The 20,315-nt window shown below is 36.3% G+C and overlaps 1 protein-coding gene across 2 annotated transcripts in view; it reads left to right on the top strand.

Annotated features, from left to right (window-relative positions):
• The window catches only part of GALNT1 (polypeptide N-acetylgalactosaminyltransferase 1), a 91,144-nt gene that overhangs the window by 59,243 nt on the left and 11,586 nt on the right, over window positions 1-20,315 (top strand). For both annotated transcript variants that reach the window (XM_076330238.1, XM_076330239.1), the window contains exons 5-9: window positions 7,082-7,248; window positions 13,278-13,485; window positions 15,099-15,269; window positions 16,778-16,895; window positions 17,869-18,049. In XM_076330238.1, coding sequence (XP_076186353.1) covers window positions 7,082-7,248; window positions 13,278-13,485; window positions 15,099-15,269; window positions 16,778-16,895; window positions 17,869-18,049 — 845 coding nt within the window. The remainder of the gene's footprint in view (window positions 1-7,081; window positions 7,249-13,277; window positions 13,486-15,098; window positions 15,270-16,777; window positions 16,896-17,868; window positions 18,050-20,315) is intronic.

Below are 20,315 nucleotides of genomic sequence, written 5' to 3' on the forward strand. Positions count from 1 at the left end.
CTATTCAGAAAGATTAATTGGAGTTGTGATAGGAATTCTAGACATGAAGACCTCTTTCTAAACTGAATTGTTCTGATTTGATTGGAAGAAGCACCTTCAGGGGTAGCGTGAAGTTTTGTTGCAAGCTTATCTGCAGTGCTTTCTCTTTGTGTGGCCACAAGTTAAAACTGTGGTTGTATGCGAAGTCTGTGCATTGAAAAGTGGTTTGGCATGTTACAACATTCAGTGATTCCATCTTTCTCAGAAGTATTGCTTTTAGCCCTTTTAACCATGTTGTTTCTGTGTGAAAATTAGATCTTTATCCAGCTCGATTGTCTTCAATTTGAGGGCTTGGGTTATTCTTAAAATTTAGGTCAGAAGCAGATTTATTAACATCCTCATTCATAATGATATCACGAGGCTGCTGCTCGTATCCAGGAAAGACTAAGTCAGTGTTTACCAGAAACACACCACTTGACTTGAGTGCTGGTGGTTCTTGCTGTAGTGTTTTGACACTTTCTCTGCCACCCCTGCTACAGGGCGTTCTCCTCTGATGGAAATGTAGGTCAGTCTCAGCAGCTTCAGGGTGACTCTGAGTCTTATTTCAAAACTGTTTTCATCCATGACTTGAGTAGAGAGGAGTTTTCGTGTTGGGCATAGCTGTGCCTCAGCTTTATTACGTTAAGTTTACTGCAGACAATAACTTTTGACAAATGGACAGGTAAACAACAGAGTACTGGCATTTTATGGCACTGCAGCGATATTAATCAGATATCAGTAATTAAAGCCTGAGGTTTCATGAGAGGAGTTCAGATCTTCTGTTCTTCTTCTCTGTCGATCTGGAATTAACTTTGGTAACCTCAATAGAAAATAAATGTGTATTTTCAAGTCTAAGGATACTGATGCTTACTTCCAGGGGTTCCAATATATTTTAATACTGAAGAGTATGCTGTTTGTACTGCATCAGTAATATTAAACAGATTTATTACAGAGGCTATGCTGTGTAGCATTTCCTCAAAACTTCAGCTCTAACGTGATTTTCAGCAAGACTTGGATTATTCCTTTGTCAAATTCGAAGTTCTGGGATGCAGTTTATTTATAATTGCAGCTTTTATTTATAACTGTTGTTTGTAGGATGCAAGATAAAAGATTGTACTAAATTTGTAAGATGACTAAATATGTTTCCTCCCCTGCCCCAATCTGTTGCTAGTACAGCTCTCAAAAATGCATCGGCACTGCGTTTTCATACTGCACATGCGAGCTCCGTTCTGAGCTCCAGTGGGATTTCCCAGCTGATCTGTTTAGTGCACAGGAGACACTTTTGTTTGCATTCCATCTCTGTCCTTTATCAGAGTGCTCTGGGTTGTGTGCACTGGGCTAGAGAACAAGGATTGCATACATGTTTTACTGCTGTTAATGTTTGTGAGCCACTGCAAATTACTGGTCATGCCTTGTTCCTATGAAAGGCTGGTGGAATCTGGGAATAAAATTGATATCAGGTATAGCAAATGTGGCTAAGGTAGTGTCTAAGTCTATTGATTTTTGTGTTTAGGTAATCATGAGTGGCCTCGTTTTGAAAATTTCATATTTTGAAAAAAATATTTGTCCTCTCATGGCTCCTCTCTGGTTGGCAGCATCGGAAAAGGTAGAGATCTGCCCTGTAGTATTTAGAAATTTAGCATCTATTTCTAATGCAGAATATAAATATGACATCACCTTTCTAGAAAATGACCTAAATATTTTTTTTCATGTTTTGCCTCAGTGAATGAGGTTTTCCTCATTGTCTCTCATTGCATAAACATTATGGTAGTGTATAATTGATGTCCTACAAGACCTCTACCTTGTTTGTAGCTTTTGGGGGTGTGACTCTTTAGCCTATGAAACAAAAGTATGTAAGAGCTATCAGGATATTAAATCCCGTTTTATTACATTACTTTCAGAAATGATTTAGCATGACTTTGAAGGGTGTGCAAATAGATCACTACTAACATAAATATTTGGCTTTCAAGATATGACAATATTACACATGTAGCACTCAGTCTTGGGTTTTAGGAATAATTTGTAAGTAAATTGATCCATGAATACAATTTCATAGTATTGATAAAATGCCAAGTGCTATTCTGTAATAAGATGGCTGCACAGTTGCATTTTTTTTTTTAAGGTAATATTTGAAGTGTTTGTGAAAGTCCCAACAGTAGACTGAAAGAGGTGATATTAGGATAGCGAAGGGCAGTGTCCCGACTTCTGGGCGCCTCTGCGTCTCTGGTGCTGATGGTTAGAGTGGGTAAGCCTTGTTGATCTCAGAGTTGGGCACTGAGCAGAACAAATAGGTATCAGAAGAATTTCACCTTCTGAGGAGTTCGAATGAAGGATCTTGTAAGATCGCCTAGTAGACTACTTCTGTCCCTGCAGTGGTTAAGTAAGTTTTTCTCATTCCTTTGCTGGCATGAGAGAAGAGAGAGGCTTCCAGTTCTGCCAGATGTGAAGGAGGGTTGAGAATATATGGTCGTGCTGACATAGGAAGCGCAAGATGAAGACTTGTCTTCTTTTCTTGCAAGATTGTGCTGAAGCAGCATTTAAACTCTGAGATTTAACAGCTTAATTTTATTTGGACAGAATTGCCTTACTTAATGTCTCTTCTAGGTTATTTTTGTAATGTTTCCTGTGGACTATTTGTACCCTGGGCTGAAAGAGAAAAGAGGAAAACAGTCTATGCAGAGGCTCTTTAGGTGCATTTGAAGTAGCATCAGGTAGTTTTCAAGTGGCTATACATAATACATTTAATAAAATTCTCCTTGAGATTTTTTTTTTCTAAACATCTCCCTACCTAAAATGTGCAGAGCTTCTATATAAGATTCAATTAACATCTTCACAAAAAGTCACAATAATGGAGAAGCATAACACAACTCAGAGTTTCTTTTGGCCTTCCATTTTAAAAACTTTTGAAATGGATTTAAAACATTGAAATCAGGCTACAGGGTGTCAGGGACAACAACTTGTATTTATTTTGCTCTCACTGTTCTTATTTAGCAATGTTATACACGCATATGCTAGGATATGTCCTCCTTCCTTCGCTTGTAGTCCATTAAACTTAAATTCAGGTTATGAAGGATTTGGACCTGTTACACTGTCTTGTGCTCTTGAGAGATATGGGAGATATGGGCCTATGAGTAACCATGTAGTTATAAGGGACCAGGCCAAAGTATTTTGAATAGATGGTGCAAAATTGCAAAAAGGTGAAATTCTCTGAAGAATGTGTATGAGCATCTTACAGAGGTCAGAACAGAGTCATGTCTGTAAAACGACTTCTAAAAATGTAGCTTGTAAACTTAATTTTTTTCTGAAATCTGATTTTGATGGGGCATTAAAGATTTTGGATAACTTCAATTTTATTTCCTAATTAATTTTCCATTTTATTTCCTAATTATATGAAAGCAAGAAATGAAATATTAGGGGAGAATACAAGGCTAATGCAGCTGAAGTTGGGGATTTCAGTGCATGAGAGGGAGACTTGCTGTGAAATAAAGAACACTACCGTTTTGAGCATTGGAATGTGTACATTAAGAAATGTAGACTAATTAGGCTTTTTGTCTTGATCATATTTTAACAATCTGGCCTATTCTTTTTCTGTGTCTTTAGGTAATAGGGCAGTAAGTCTCTGCTTGCATTTAAAATGTTTGACATTTTTGGGGAGTTTCCACAATCTAAATAATATATAGAGTCACATTAGCCGAGAGTTTGCATGATGAATGGATTAAGGAAAGGATGATGCATTCCATGTGAAGCAGACATTCTCAGCTGCTGTTTGGAGTCTTCATTAAATTACTGGAGATGATATGCCTTCCTAATATTACGCACTCAATTTTAAAACAGTTTGAGGCATGATCCAACAAAAGGAACATAATGTATTAGTAGTGAATTAAAATTCAAATTGTCCTTAATTCATACCCTGTGTGTCATACCCCTCATGGTTATATTCTGCTACTAATGCTGCATAACTGTTGGTTGAAACTAATGCTGTATTTTAAATTTTATAGTAATCCCTTTCTGGGGTAATTTGTTTTCAAACGAAAGATAAAAAGGATTCTTAATTTAAATGTTTGTTAGTAAGGATAAAACATGAGGTTTACATAGAAGGTTAATGCTTTAATCACAGGTGTCAACTATTCTATTTTATTTGTCTTGTGTTCTGCAGCGGTACGTTCCTGGGGGGGGAGGAGGGTATGTCAGCGTTTTCAAAATTAAAAACAGGGCTTTTTATTTATATGTATTCACAAAAATTTGTACAAATATAGCTAAAAGGTATATATATAGAAAGGCAGTTGAAAGGAGTATTAAAAATCAGATATCTTACTAATAATTCTTTCCTTTATCCAGCCTGCATCAATGAATCTTTCGAGAATAACTTCACACCAAACACTTTTTATTAAGAATAGCATTCAAAAATTTCCAAGCCAGTTTTGTTATGAAACACCCTTGTGTTACCCATGGCAGCCTTTTACATATTGGCAAATAAGCCAGTCTAGGGTCGCTCTTAAATTGTTACCCCAGAAAGGGTTGATCTCTGGGGGTGAGAATAGGCAAGTCTCGTTATGGAAAGGAGCATGTTCACCTTCTGCAGGACGGGGCAGTGGGAATGCCTTGCAGGGAGATGGGTGTTCCAAAAAATTCCTGTATGCGTTCCTCTTAGTGCTAAAAAGTTCCCCTTCAAAGACGGATCTTGAGTGTTTTGATATATTTATACTTCGGACAGTGCAATGGTTTATAAACATGGTAGTCCCTGATCACTTGGCTGGCTTTCATTATACCAATTCATTGATTTGAGCTCAGTAAAATAAAATCTTCTGTAAAACCATAAAAAAAAGCAAGGCTGGAGATGAGAGATTTTGTATTACAATAGTAGATCCTCTGGCCACCCCAGCAAGATATTCCTGGTGAATGACACATTGCTATTGCTTTTCACAGAGAACTGCTAAGAGGCTTCTCTCACCTTTTTACAAATATTCTGCCAAAAAGTAGAGGAACAATTGGTGGATTTGTATTGCTACTGTAGCTGAAGGTCTACAATCAGACACTTTTCTGGTCTAGGGCGTGGTGCAGCAGAAGGAATAAAACACTGAGAATTTGGTTTTAAAGTAGCAAAATAGGCTGAACAAGTGACAAACATGGGGGAAAAATTATTTGGCTTATGATTCAATTTGTCATCTAAAATTCATAGCATTTTTGTTAAAAGGTGTTTTATTTTTCAAGTGATACCACAGAAATAACTTTATCAGTTGGCATGCTTTGCAAGTTTGTTTTATATATGAATTAAATCAGAAAACATACAGATATATGGCTGCTTTCCCTGAACAGTTTATGATGTTCACTTCAGTGTGGTGAATAATTAAATTTGGCCATAATTGTGTAATAAGTAAGTATAATATTGAAGACAGATAGTGCCTGATCCTACTGCTTCAATTCTCAGAAATGAAACATGATTCCACAGAAGCTCTTCCAGATATTTCTTCAATTGTACCTGGACTTACTGATCTTTTCTGGGATCTCGGTGCACATTGGGCTTTTGTCACCACCTCAGAGCTGAAACGCCTACGTGTTAAAAGAGCTTCTCTCACTTAGAAGAGCTCTGGCTAACCAAGTTATCCAGCAAGTAAAATATTCATGCTGGGAGCCCAGTTTTGGCTGGTGTTTCTGGTGTCACCGGTTTTTCCAAAGGGGGGAAAAAAGGGTGGGGATAGATGCTGACACCATGATCCTGTATTGGCAGGTTTTTCCTTCGGTATTGTTTTTATACGTTTAGGGTAGAGGATATGGACTACGTACTGCTCAAGCCCTCAGACAGGGCCACTGCTGTTAACGTGGTAGTCACAAATACTTGTTAGCATATTTTAATAGCATTTAGATCAGGTTACATTAGACTGAATTGACTCCATAATTTGGGATCTAATAAAAGCTTTTTTGTTGGAATGAAGCTCCATGGAATATGTTTCTTCTTCCACTTCAATGTTTTCCTTGTGTTTGAGATCTGCATATATCTCTCTAGCTTTGATTCTTAAAGGATTTAGTACCATCAAATCTTATGTAAGTTTGTGTGTGATTTTGAATATGCAGGAAGAACAGATTTGTGCAGAGAACACTTAAATGTGCGTGGTTATTTTTTAGAGCAGAATTGTATTTTCAGAATTGTTAAGAGTACTTGATGTACAGCATACTGATTTTTCTAGGAGATACTGAAAATATCACTTGTTTTAAAACAGTATTGCGGAGTGTAAAATGTTGGCTGCATGTGGGGTTACTTGGAGTGTGTGTCATATTTTGCATAAATGTCCTCTATATGCTGTTAGGAGAGCTAAACCTGTGGTCTTCCATGCTAACTTTGGAACGTGAATATAATTCTCTTTTAATTTGATGAACCTTTATAGCACTTCCAACATGTATACAATGAGGAGAAAAAAAAACCCTCTTTGTGTAAGATAAACACATTAAATTACGAAATACACTTAACTCACCGGTTTTATAGGTAGCATATATGTAGTCTTGGCTTTTTCCAAACATCAACTATGTCCAGAATGCTTTACCTCTTTTAGTTATTATTCGGTTTTGTTCTATATATACTTTTTATTGCTTCCTAGTTTGTTTGCCATTTCTTATCTTGTGTCTCTCTCTCCCTTCCCCTCTGTCCCCATTACGCTACTAGCGTTTCCCCATTGCCCTCTGAGGGAATGCAGGCCTAAATTAGGGGCTTGGATTAGTGTATCTGGACATGCTACTCTTCACAAAACAGGGGTAGTGGAAATAAATAATCTGTTATCATCTCAGTGTGTTAGCAGTATGGAGGTCTCTTTCATTTCTAGAATTGGTTATTGAATTGAGGTTCTCCTTCCTTAGTGGTAGGATGGAATACATAGATGTATACGTAAAAGGGTGTGTTTTAGGTAAAAATATACATCTCTGCACTGTTTGCTCCTTTGTCATACTCTGCATACAATTGAATGCGTTTATACCATGAATGTTAGTATTGATACTCAGAAATAAACCTCAGAATTGCAGTTCTAACTGAAGGCTTGACCTTTACAAATATATGCCTTATTTTTGTTTATAGGTGTAAAACGAAGGTGTATGTAGACAACCTTCCCACAACAAGTGTTGTCATTGTTTTTCACAATGAGGCTTGGAGCACACTTCTACGAACTGTTCATAGTGTGATAAACCGGTCACCACGACACATGCTGGAAGAAATCGTCCTCGTCGATGATGCCAGTGAAAGAGGTAATGATAACGTTGATGCCTTAACTTGCTTAACTTTTTACGTCAAAAATTGAGACTCACTTTCTACGAGCTTAGCTCTCCTCAGCAAAACACAGTAGCTGGGGCAGAGGAGGGCAGAGTGAGCAATGCCCGTTTTGAAATACAGATGGGTCATTCTCCACTGAAAACTAGTGTAAGTTTATCTGCCTGTTTACTTTCTGTTGACAGTGTAGAGTTTGTGTTTGCCAGTGGGTTTGTCCTATTACAGCTTTCATATTTTACATTTAGAATTTTAACACATTCCTAAAGCTTGAGGGCATTTAATACTTGAATCACCTGGTGAATAATAGCAAAGGCAACTCTGTTCCTCACACACATCCAAATTTACTGTCAGTACCACCATTAAACTTGGTGCTCAGAGGGATTAATTTTGATTATTCAGTTCTTGGGAAGCTGAAATTCAGTGTCTATGCTGTAAGAGATTCCACTTTTTAATAACTAGTGCTCCAGATGAAAACTCTGTGCTACAGAATGAAACTTTCCATGTGTAATGAAATTAATAGACAAAACTAGAAGCTGATTTTTTTCCTTAAAATAAAATAACTTTATTTAGACTTTACTCTTTCCATATTTTCTGTGAATTACAATATAGTAGAAAATAAAATACTATTTCTAGACAATACTCGATATTTCATTTTGGTTAATAGTTGATATTTGGCTTGTTCCTTGCTTAATCTTCCTCAGTGGTATGGGTTATAAAGTATAACTTGAGGGATATTTTTTCTTCTTTTGTTTGTAAATGGAGATGAGAGGGTATTACCGTTTTTTCATCTAAAACATTTCTATATTTTTATATCGAATCACCCTTTTTTCTATATTTCTACACTGAAAGTTTTCCTCTGGGACTAATAACTAGTAGTCCACTAGGAAAAAGTCTTGGCAGCCACCAGTTGTAGGCTGTTATCTGTAACAGCAGGAATTCCCATGCTTTAGTCATGGAAGGGTTTTACGCCCAGCATGCTGACATCTCTGCCTGATGCTTCTGATTCCAGTGCTGCAAAATCCATCTTCTGCTGCTTATGGTAATTCCAACTTCAGAGTAAGATGGGTGACTGCTGTCCAGACAAGATCTATGTATGAAGACAGACTCTGGATTTCAGATCATGTGGTCTAAGTAGCATTATGGTGCATGGATTACAATGGTTAACAGGAGGTTTTATGATAGTTAGTAACCATTACAATGGTTAACAGGAGTTTTTGTAGCTGAAGAACTTTAGGAGTGAATTTTTTGCACTTCATATGTAACGTGGTAGAAAGTATAATGAGTTTCTCCTTCAGGTTGTATGTGTGTATGATGCCTTAGCATATTAACTGACCTATTCCAGACTATGTAGGTCTAGAGTACAGCTGGTTGTGGAGTAGCTGAGTAGACTAAAAGAAAGATCATATCAGCTAACTGAGCTCTGACCAACCTGTTTTCCTAAGGAAGCATAGCTCATGAGCTCAGGTTGTGTTTGCACTTGTATCAGTCTGTGTTCCTTTACCTCTCTTGGGCACCCTCACTTGCTTTTGCTTTCTTACTTTAACTGCTTCAGCCAATTTCAGTGCAGTTTGGAAGACGGGACAGAGGCCTTAAATACAGTTACGCTCTGGCAGCAAAGGAGGAATGCCCATGCAGAGGTCAACGCTGCCACATAAATGTTTTCCAGATTAGATGAGAGGTGTGATTAACTTTTGCTTTTAGAAAGACACAAGATCAAATTTTCACTGTTTTCACTTGTGGGGAATTTGTAATTGCACTCCACAATTTCTTGTAGTTTTTCAACCTTTATATAAAAATTCCAGATTTTTTTGAGTTCTCATGTGTGTGAAACTGCTCACCTCTCTTGGTGGTGTTCCCAGGGAACAATCTTCTTTTTAACACAGATGCTGATATTTGGATTCTGGGAGCCTATACTAGGTTATTGTACAGGTATATGCTTCCTTAATGGAACAGAGATAGTACATTTATTTTGGTTCCTTAGCTTTTGTGCACAGACTCTTGCTAGGAAAACAAAGTTTATTGCGAGTGTGCTCTGTTTCATTTGTCAAAACGGTCCTTGGCACTAATTCAAATTGGTGACAAGTCAGCTTTCAATATGGCCTAGAAATAAAGAGCAAGCTAATACTAAAATAAAGTAGACATAATATTTCCTGTGTTTTGCCTCTTCAATTTCTGTTTTAGAAAAAAATCAATTTTAACATAGCAGTAGCCATGTCCTCATTATGAAGTAGAATTATAGTCCAGTTAAAAAAGCACGTGGCTTTCTCTAGATAACTTTTCTGTTTCTGGGTTTGGGTTAGGTAATAAAAGCAAGGTAACTTAATTCCAGGCTGAAAGACACAGCATTTCAGATTTTTTTGGTGCTGTTATTGAACCTGTTCCAATATTTAGTTTTGAAATCTGTGACCTTTTATTTGTATTTATTTTCAACAATTACTGAAAGTTTTTTGTTTGTTTGTTTTATTTTCTAAAAACTTGTTATGGTTCCAGCAAGCATGCTTTTACATTAAACAAAATGGAAGGGTATGATGCCTGAAAATTTGAAGGGTTTAGCATATGCTACTTAGGCATTCTGTTTGTGTTGAACTAAAACAGCAGACTTCTCAAGAAAAAGAAAACGTTCAGCCTGAGTATTTTGAATTCTAGCATCAGAGTCAATTTAATTGGAATAAAGTAAGCATTTAGTCTGCCTGAAGCACGCTTTGTACCTGCTAGTGTCATGCTCTTAGAAGAATGAATTTGCATAATATCACGCACTTACTTACACCAAAAAGAAAAGCTTTGGAGAAACAAGACATATCTGTAACATTGTTCTCTAGTTACTGATCAGAAGTGCATGTTTTAAGTACTTGTCTTTGGTAACTATTTAAAAAAAAAAAATAGTTAACAGGAGAAATCAGGATTAGTCAGTACTTAAAACTAGGTCAGCACTGAATGGCCAAGCATGGTAGACAGATTGCATCAGGGTAGAATACACTCACAGAAGTTAGTTATACAGATCAAAGCAATGTAACCAAAACTAAATTCCTGCCAATAATGTCTTATAAAAGTATTCACACTTCTTAAAACTGTTTGCATGCTTATATGTGATAAATCTGTGTTTTATTGTAGTTTAATTAAAGAAAAATTGTTTGAAACTTAATTTTTCATTTATTTTCATATGAATGTGACTCAGTAATAGAATTGGCAAAGTATTTTTCAACTTATGAACTTGCTTGACTTGAACTGAATATATTTGCTTTTTCGGCTTTTAGTTCTGCTACTGCCACAGAAGATGCTCATTAAACTGTCCATAGTCCTAGGTAAAATTATGCACCCTTTTGATACAGAAGAAGTTTGAAAGGAATATCCAGCAGAAAGAGTTAAATGAAACTAAAGTTATACCTCTGAAAATACATGAATTATTATTGTTCCCAAGTAGAAGTATTTGTGTTTTGTTTTTTTAAAATATTATTAAAAACTCACTCTCTGTTTGAAGTGTATGAGGCAATGCTAAAAATTTTACTCAGCTGTCATCCTGGGTCACTCGTAAAGAACTGACTCTGTAATGCATAGAACTTTTCATTTGAGTGTTTAACATAGGATTTATTATAAATATGACCAATAGGTTTATATAGCAAATAATCTCTACAGCTTGATTCTGACATTTCTTGTAGGCCAAAATGTATTGCATGCATTAAAAGACTATTCAAATACTCTTTTCTTTAAAGAAAAAAGCATATTACCAGTTTCTGGATGGATGACTCTTGCTACTTGAACTAAGGGAGCAGTTTGTGAGGGATATGTATTGCTCTAAGAGACAGTGCTCTGAAGGGAAAATACACTGCTTAGATTTGAGCATTTAACCCTAACTGCTGGTAGCAGAGGAACACCAGAAATCTTGATGCCTGAGTTACTTTCCATGCTTTTGTAGGGATGAGACATGAAGCTTTACCTTTTTGCTTATTTTGCTGAAATTCTAGTAATATTTTAAGGGCACAGTTACTGAATGTCTGGCACAATGTTTTGTTTCTGGGAATACTCCCTTCTGAAGTTTTGAACGGGGTGGTAGTTCATAAGAATATTTTTATGGACATGGTTAAACATGAGAGAAGGACTGTTCTTAACCCTATTCCCTCCATAGCAAAAACACTGCACACATCTCTGATTGTTTCTTAGAGAAAAAGATTTGAAAAGTACTTGAAAAGATAAGTTGAAATTTGAAATACTTTACAGAGAAAATATAGGTAGGACTTAAGATTTTAATATGCAATATGTTGACCATGACTTTCTGTAGCGTAACTTTCTGTTTTACGCTAGTTCTTGAATGGCTGCAGTTGTATTATTGAAATCTTTCTCTCCTCCTCCTGGCAGAATGTTACCATTCTGTTAATGTAACTGTGCATTCAAGGACCAATGTCACAGCCCATATTCAGCTTTAAGTGGTTAGAACTACTTTAAAAGCTTACCAGCACTACACCTGAAATGTGCAGAGGAACATCTTGATTTGTGTGACTTGCTCATGAGATGGTTAGCATAGAGAGAAATGCCTCACTGTTTTATTCTCTTTATGTGTATCATGGAAGCCGTATACATTAAAACTATAAACATTACCATGACACTAGTACTTTTAAATTAGTGGCTTTACAAACAAATGTACAAACAAATGTTTGTACTAATAAACATTTATTCATTTGTGTCTGTGTTAATATGCAAAATAAGAATTGCTTTGAGTTTCTCTGAAGACAAATATTTAAGATCTATCAAACTCTTAGGCTCTTTTAGCACAGTTCAGCATTCAAGATGTGTCAGAACTCATTTCTGTGGGTTTTAGTGACAGTCCAACAATGCACAGAAAAAAATGAGGAGGCAATTAGAACTCACCCATCTGGAGCAGTGGTAAGGAATGGTAATCACCCTCAGGGCAGCTCTGCCTCTTGAGGTTTACAAAACAGCCACTAAGAGTTCATGCCATGCTTCCCCACCACCCCCACCCCCCCTGCCCCCAGTGTCATGCTTATTCTTACTATCTTATGCTAAATCCTACTACAGGCTTTGCACTGTTGAAGTACAACTCCCGTGTGCTTTGAATGTATAATTTAATATATTCCGTAGCTGTGTTATAAGACTATTTTGCCTTGTTTACAGATTTGAAATCTGTGAGAATTGCAGAAGTCTGTTTCTGTGACTGCCAATTGCATTCTCCCTCAATTCTTTGTTCTTCCTTTGGCATCATCCATCATAGTCTAATTTTTCATGATGGACAAAAACTCTGCCTGGCAATGGGAAATTTGTTAATTTGGCAGCTCTTTGTAGTGCAAGTAATTTTGAGCCTCTAGGCATATGGTAGTCAGTTATGGCTGTTCTATTTTGAATAATTTGTTCCTCAGCTAAGCTGAGGTTTGTTGGTGTTACAGATATTCATTTATGTATAGCTGATTTTGTCTTTATTTTTTTTTTAGGTGTTATAGTGATAATTTAATAGAAAAAATATTAGCCAGAAAAATCTAGAGAAAGCACAATTGAAAAATGGATTTGGTCATGTTTTAAACTGCTTGCAAAGAAATTATCTGTAAGTTACATTCCTGTAGGAGGTAATTCATTACATTCAGCTAGTCGGATCATTTTCTGTATTTTCTTGGTAGAGAAGTGTTATGTCCAAGAACACTTACGCATATGTTTTTTGAAAGTAAGAGTCACATCTACTCCATAATAAAAACTTGCCTATCCCATCTGGTTTCTGTGTAAACATTCCACACTCTCTTCATTTTTGTGTTTCCCATAATGAAGAAATGAAGAGGAGGAAGAACTTCCTGCTCTAGCGAGTGAAACACATGGAGATGTGGAAAGACATATTGTGAAGTGTAGAACAAGCAGCAGAGGAAACTAGCTGAGAATGTAGGAAAAGGATAGAAAAGAAATGAGGAAATGTCTCTTAATTCAAGTCTCTTCATTAAAAAAAAAAAAAGAAAAAAAAAAGCTGAACTATGTAACTGACAGTTTCCATGGTTTTGATCATTCTTTGCAGACTTCTTGAAAAGACCACTGGAGAATTATGTGAAAAAATTAAAAGTACCTGTTCATGTGATTCGAATGGAACAGCGTTCTGGATTAATTAGAGCCAGATTAAAGGGGGCTGCTGCTTCTAAAGGCCAGGTCATCACCTTCTTAGATGCTCATTGTGAATGTACAGTAGGCTGGCTTGAACCTCTGCTGGCAAGGATCAAAGCTGACAGGTAATTATCCATCTGTTGGTCCGTGTTGGTTTTTTTTGGTTATTATGAAATGTTCCAAGTATTACAATATAGCCTACAAGCAAATATCTACTCTCTGAAGGGCTAGATAAATTCTCATTCGTGTAAGGATAAAAGGCTAATTCAGTACAACTTTTTAAAAGTAAAACTTGGTTTAAAGTGAAGCTTATATTGGGATGCATGGGATAATGTGTTAAATAGCAGGAGACCTGAGCATGAATGGAGTTGAGAGAGCAGTGGAATTTGAGGTCTTCCGTCTGCAGCCTGGCCCATTCCTTCATGAATTTGGGAAGATATTCTTGAGGAAGAAATGGAGCCCTGATCTCATGTAACACCAACACTGTGAGCAAGAACTGTCAGGTTTACTGTTTCCAGGTTCTCATTGTGATTTCTTCATTTCGTAACGCATTTGTATTGTGGCATTCTGTGCTGTGACTTGGTCTTCTGGGGTGTATTTTCTAAAGTTAGCATAGTTACTGGGATCATACTGATCTACACTGCAGTAACATAGCTTTATATTTCTATCATAAGTCAATACTTGCAACACTTATATCCATGGTAGTGTGAAGGAAATTGTATTGGGAGGGGAACAACAAAAACAAGTGAGAGAATGGTCTGCTTTAAAACACTCGTACATCTGAGCAGTAACTGTAGATGCACACTAGTCTGTTAGTAAATAGCATATTAGAGTAGATATTAAGTATGGTGTTACAGATCTCTGTTTTGTTCTTATGGTTATAGATAAAAATCACTTTTAAAATTTAACATTACAAAATATAGCATTACATGATGAAAAAGCTGCAAGTAATAGAGAATCTTTGTTCAGAACTGTGCTAAGACATAATACTAACCTTTGAGTTACCATTAATATGCTTTTTGTGAGACTACGATACATAGTTGAGCCATTTGCATAAATTGTAACAAAGTCAGTCCTTTAAATTTAGTTGCCACCCCCAAATCTTTTTAGAGAGCTTTCCGAGAGAGGAAGCCTGCTTGAGGATGGTTACTTAAGTGTCTTTAAGATTATTAGAATTAGTTCTGTGAGTATGTCTTAATAATGTCAGGACAGAGGACAGGGAGACTTCCTCCTCTTTCTGTTGACTTTGATGCAGTAGTTATACTTTGTTAACAGTGACTATAATTTCTTAGTCCTGAGGGCATATAAGAATACTTCCCCAGAGCTAATGACCAAGTTTTAATTTCAAAACATGCAAGTTACTTTGACCACTTAACTAGAAATTAGAAACTCTTACTTTATATACAGTCACTGTGTAGCACTGAGAAAGCTGTGATCAGTTTTTCCATCTGCAGAGGGAAGAATATTTATTACTGGTAATAATGCAAATACTATTTAAAAAAAAGCTAGTATTGCCAAAATTGTACCAGAAAAACACATTTTCCTTTAGATGAATTAACTTTAATTATAAAGACAGAATTTGAATATGTTTCATGGTAATAATCTATTGAGTACCATTGTTAAGAGATGACATTACAAAAATTTAAACCGTATGTGTTAAAAACAAAATTAAAAAGAAAAAAACCCTACCTTTTTTGACACTTTAATTAATAGGTTTTGGTTCTTTTTCTTTTTCTAGGAGAACAGTAGTGTGTCCCATCATTGACGTAATTAGCGATGACACCTTCGAATATATGGCAGGTTCCGACATGACCTACGGTGGATTCAACTGGAAGTTGAATTTTCGTTGGTATCCTGTTCCTCAGAGAGAGATGGATCGACGGAAAGGAGATCGAACCCTTCCTGTTAGGTAATGAGAAATTATTAAATTCGTTAAAATGTTCACCTGATGTTTACACATATCCTTTCTAGGTTAATCTTGTAAGTACTTAATGAATTGTGTTGTAGTATCATTTTTGTCTGGTTGAAGGAACAGCATAAAAGTTTTTAAATGGATTAGTTGTTCATAACTTTTGGTAGCAATGAAGGAAGCAATCAGCTTGTCGCTTTAGAAATATTTTTAAGTTTTATGTCAATTACTGGTGAATTGCTAGCTTTTAACTAGTTTTTATACTGATGCACAGGTTTTTATTGAAGCTTATTTTTATTGTTTTTAGTGAACCTTATTTTTATCTTTTCTAACAAAGTAAACAATATTTTGAGAAGATGAATAGATTTTTGGTGGGGATGTGTGTATGTATTTGTGTGTGTGCATACATATATAAACTTCTTCAAAGTGCATGGGTGGAAGGTGAATTTATACTTGCACGTCATGTAGCTGTTATGACAAAGGCAATGAGAAACAGATAACTTGTGTGTAACGTGTACTTTTTAGCAACTGCAAACTTACATTTTTCTGGCCTTACTGTTCTGAAAAGTAGGCAATATTTACTTACCATAAAGTTGAGGATATGGCCTTTACTCTTTTTTGTTTGTTTTTCATTTAAGAAATCCAGAAGTCTTCTCAGGATATGGCTAATTGTATTTCTGCCCCGCCCCGCCCCCCCCGCCCCACATCCCCCTCCTGCCCCCCCCCCCCCCAAGTTTCCTTTCCAGGGGAAAAAAGCCACATAAATTTTTAGTTAGATTGTGACCCAGCTTGTATTTTATGTGTCTTTCAGAAAAAGCCCAAAGTGCTTCAGGAAAATGACTAGTGATAGAAAATCATTTATGCTAGAAGTGTAAATGATTTGTATACTTGAACTACAAAGTTATATTGTTAGCCTAATATATAATTTACCTATTGTGTATTTGCTGACTAAAAAAAATGGAAATTTGGGAGATGTTGCTAAAGTTAGGAGAAATTAGCACAGTTTTATTTTTTCTACCGATAAGGAATTTGTAAAGAAAACCTGGATGTAACCCTGACTGTACAATTTTCTTGTATGAAGCACTAATAGTGAAAGCAAGCAGGCCACTTCATGGCCTCCCATAATTCTTCCAAGAACAGTTGCCAGAAGTATAAATTTCCGGTAAGAAACTGGTTTCTTTTTTTATGAGTTACCAGCATTGGAGGCAGAAATCTTTCTCAGGAATAGCAGCAGCTTTCTAGGGGCTGTTTCTCTATCCGGACTCCAATTTGAAGTGAGAAAATAAGGAGAACTGTCACTAACTGGTTCCATCTCTGGAAAATTTTGAGCTTGCAAGTACATCAATGGTAACTGAATTTGGATGGAAGCCTACCTACTGAGAAGGAACATGTTAGGAACTTGGGAAATAAAAAGCCATTTTGTCAGTGTAAGTGTGAAATGTATTTAAGTATATGTTTTCATAGTGCCTAATGCTTTTTTTTTTTGTCGTCTCCCCCTGTCCCCCCAGGACACCTACAATGGCAGGAGGTCTCTTTTCAATAGACAGAGATTACTTTCAGGAAATTGGAACATATGATGCTGGAATGGATATTTGGGGTGGAGAAAACTTAGAAATTTCTTTCAGGGTAGGTAAAACTCTTCTCTTTTCAGTGTGCTATTACTCAGGATAGTGCATCTTGAGTTCTGTAAAACACAGATCTGCTGCCTGCTGCGTCAGTGTCCTCTCCTGCTGCAGTTAGCAGTTCGCCTCCTGTCAAGTTCCTCCAATGGAGATACGCAAAGACTGTATCTGTCAGTGAAAAGTGCATGGTGAATAGTTGGCAGAGCCTTGTGATTAAAAGATTGGGATGGTCATTCTGAAGAATGAATGCATGTGTGTTAAAAGGAGTTCAGTTAGAAAAGCTAATCGGGGAGCGTAAGTTAAGGCTGATGTCATCAGTGTATGGTTTAATTTATCAGTGAAATGTGAGCACCTCTGTTACAAACTCTCTCTTCTTGCTGTTTTCTAACTTAATGATTGCATGTGTTCATTTGGATATGGACCTAACAAGCACTGTACTCGCTTTCATTCCTACCAAATAACACTATTTCCTTTTGGTTTACTTATTAGCTCAGAGTATATAAGTGGATACTTCTGAAGTAGTTCAGCTTTCTGAATCTGCCATTTTTAGAGGTCCAAAATAAAATTGAAAATATTTTCAGAAACCTCACTTGGGAAGTGAATGGGGTTTTCTACATGGAGATTCTATTTTATAGTGGACTTTCTTGGACAGATCACCACCTGTTACTTCCCTGTGATTCATGTGAGCCTTTTCCTTCCTTCGCTGTCAGCTTGCCCAGTTCTCTAAAGTAGTCTCTTGTTGATGCATTATTGCTGTGAGGCCTGATGTACTCTTTCTTATGCTACCTTAGTCAGGCTTGTGAGCATCTTTATCTGTTGAGCAGGAAACAGGCATACATTTCTCTTCCATGCAGTATGTATTTGTTCTAGACCTCAACTAATATTGTTTCTCTAACTTGAACAGAAGCAAGTGATTAACATTTTTAAACTTTTTTTAACGACTTGAAGCTATGCAATAATTGTTCTATCACTTTCAGATCTGGCAGTGTGGTGGCACTTTGGAAATTGTAACTTGTTCACATGTCGGGCATGTGTTCAGAAAAGCAACACCATACACTTTTCCAGGAGGTACAGGGCAGATAATCAACAAAAATAACAGGCGGCTTGCAGAAGTCTGGATGGATGAATTCAAAAACTTTTTTTATATCATTTCCCCAGGTGAGCAGGTCTTTGGTTATGAGAAATACCTATTAAGAATTAAAATGTTATTACTACTGGGAAAGAACATGAGTTATTTAAATGAAAATGTTATTGCTTTGAAGTTCGTAAGACAAAGCTCACGTAAGATGTACAAAATGAAAGGTCTTAATTAAAAAATAATTTTGTTAGCCAGAGATGTGCCCTGAAATCTTTTCTTTTCTTTTTTTTTTTTAAACATGCACATGATTTATGAATGAGCTTCCTGTGCAGTAGAATTAATGGAACGTCAAACAGCTGAACCGTAGTGCTGAAAACTAGCCATCCAAATACATCTCGTAACGTGCTGGAGTTTGGCCTCTGGCTTCTGTGTTGTAGGCGTTCCAGGTTGAATAGATCAGAAGTGATTTAAGTGAAACCCTGTAGCAGGAGTGGCAAAAGTTAATGTCTTCTGGCTTGGTTTTTGAAGTTTGCACTTCACTATTCAGAGTATAGGTGCAAGTTGCCAATATACTTCACTGTGATGATATTTATTATGTTTCTTAAAATGGATGTTAACAAAACAAGAGGATGTAAAATATGAGAGCAAATTTCCTATGAACTCAAACTTTCTGGGAAAAAAAAATCAGGAAAAGAAAGGAAGCCTGGGAAATACTGCATTATTACTTTCAGCTACAGGATTTTTTTTTTTGTTGTTTAAAAAACCAGAGAGAGACAAACTTTGGGTAGCAATAGACATCCTCTGTAAATACTTGAGACATTAGAGACATTCGACTTTAAATAGTAAGTGGTAGTTCTATATGCCACATCTGCTTTTCCAAAGACATATCTTTAAAACTAGTATTTCCTTATGACTTGCTTATTAAACCTGCGTTAGTAGTGAAATTTAAAAGCTATAATACAAGGTAGTATGAGTCTGAACAGTGTCAAATTTTAGATTGCAGGTTTCAAGAATACTTGTGAGAACAAGTGACTGTGCGGATTTATGGTGGTTTTTTGTCTTAAGAGAACGCATTATTCAAATAAGACTGTGTAGGATTTTTTTAATTAAAAAAAAAATTTGTGCTACTACTCAAAGCTTGTTAGGTGAAATCAGAAGCTAACAGCTTATGGTTACTGCCCTGTGTTGTTGTTAATGAAGCGTTATGGGTTCAAACATGACACATATAGATATATCATTCAGAAAAGTTGTATATAAATAGGTGCAATTGTTTTTGGTTAAGATTGGTTTTATGCATACATGTCAAGCTAGGTTTTAAAATGTACTAAGTAGCTGGAACACCTAACTATAAAAATAACCTAATTCTTAAAAACAAATGCAAGTTACTGAACACCATGATAAGGGTCTGTTATGTCATATATAATCTCTATAGTCCTTCCATTTCATGTGGTAACTGTAGCTACAAAAGGAGTTACACTGAATTTTGTAGGATTGTTGTTTTGATAGGACTTTCTTTCATAGCTTTGCAGTATTGTGGAATATGCATGCATTCTCCTGTTGGAGAAAAGGGATGAAAGAATTTAATTTAAAATAGCATACAGTAAAAATTTTGAAATGGTGAAAGTAACTTAAGCAATTATCTATAACTGCACTGTATATTTTCTTTCCTTTCAAAAGATGCATGACTGCATAGCTTGTATGTTAATAGCCTGAATGATCGGTGGATAGGAGTGTGTGCTCTCCGAGCTCCTCTTAGTGCATCTGCACCTGCTGACTGGCACATGATCTCATTTGTGTACCCATATCCGTACTGACACTGCACTAAAGTTTGATACTAGAATTTCCAAGTGTTTCGAGAATAGGATCATATAGTACCTGAATAAGTTGCGTTATTCTGAAATTGGTTTGTTGCCTGGGGCTGTGAAGAGAGTGGTTAGTACTGTGGTTCATTCTTAGCTATGATATAATACCTATTGTTTAGAGAATGAATACATAAATGTACTCAGTGCCACTCATGCCTCTCACCCCCCAAATCCATGTAAGTTGTGGGAGCCAGTAGGTATTAACTAGAAAGGATTACTATTTTGGGAAGTTCACAAACACCTTACTGTTGTTATTCTAGTATCTCCAATCTTACCCGAGTGTTGCAGACCCTGATTTTACCTGTTGACAGCAAATAACATCAGTGTAAATTTCAGTAAGCCTTTCTGGCCAATAGTTGTCTCAGGAACTCAGTGAATCTCTGCTGCATTGGCTCATTTAGCCATACCCTGCTTTTCCAGGTATCCTTCTAATATAAAAATTTAAATGTTTAGTTCTTGCAGAATGATGGTGTAGTGACCCTCT

The sequence above is a fragment of the Aptenodytes patagonicus genome, chromosome 2, assembly GCF_965638725.1.
Source record: "Aptenodytes patagonicus chromosome 2, bAptPat1.pri.cur, whole genome shotgun sequence".
Taxonomy (NCBI): Eukaryota; Metazoa; Chordata; class Aves; order Sphenisciformes; family Spheniscidae; genus Aptenodytes; species Aptenodytes patagonicus.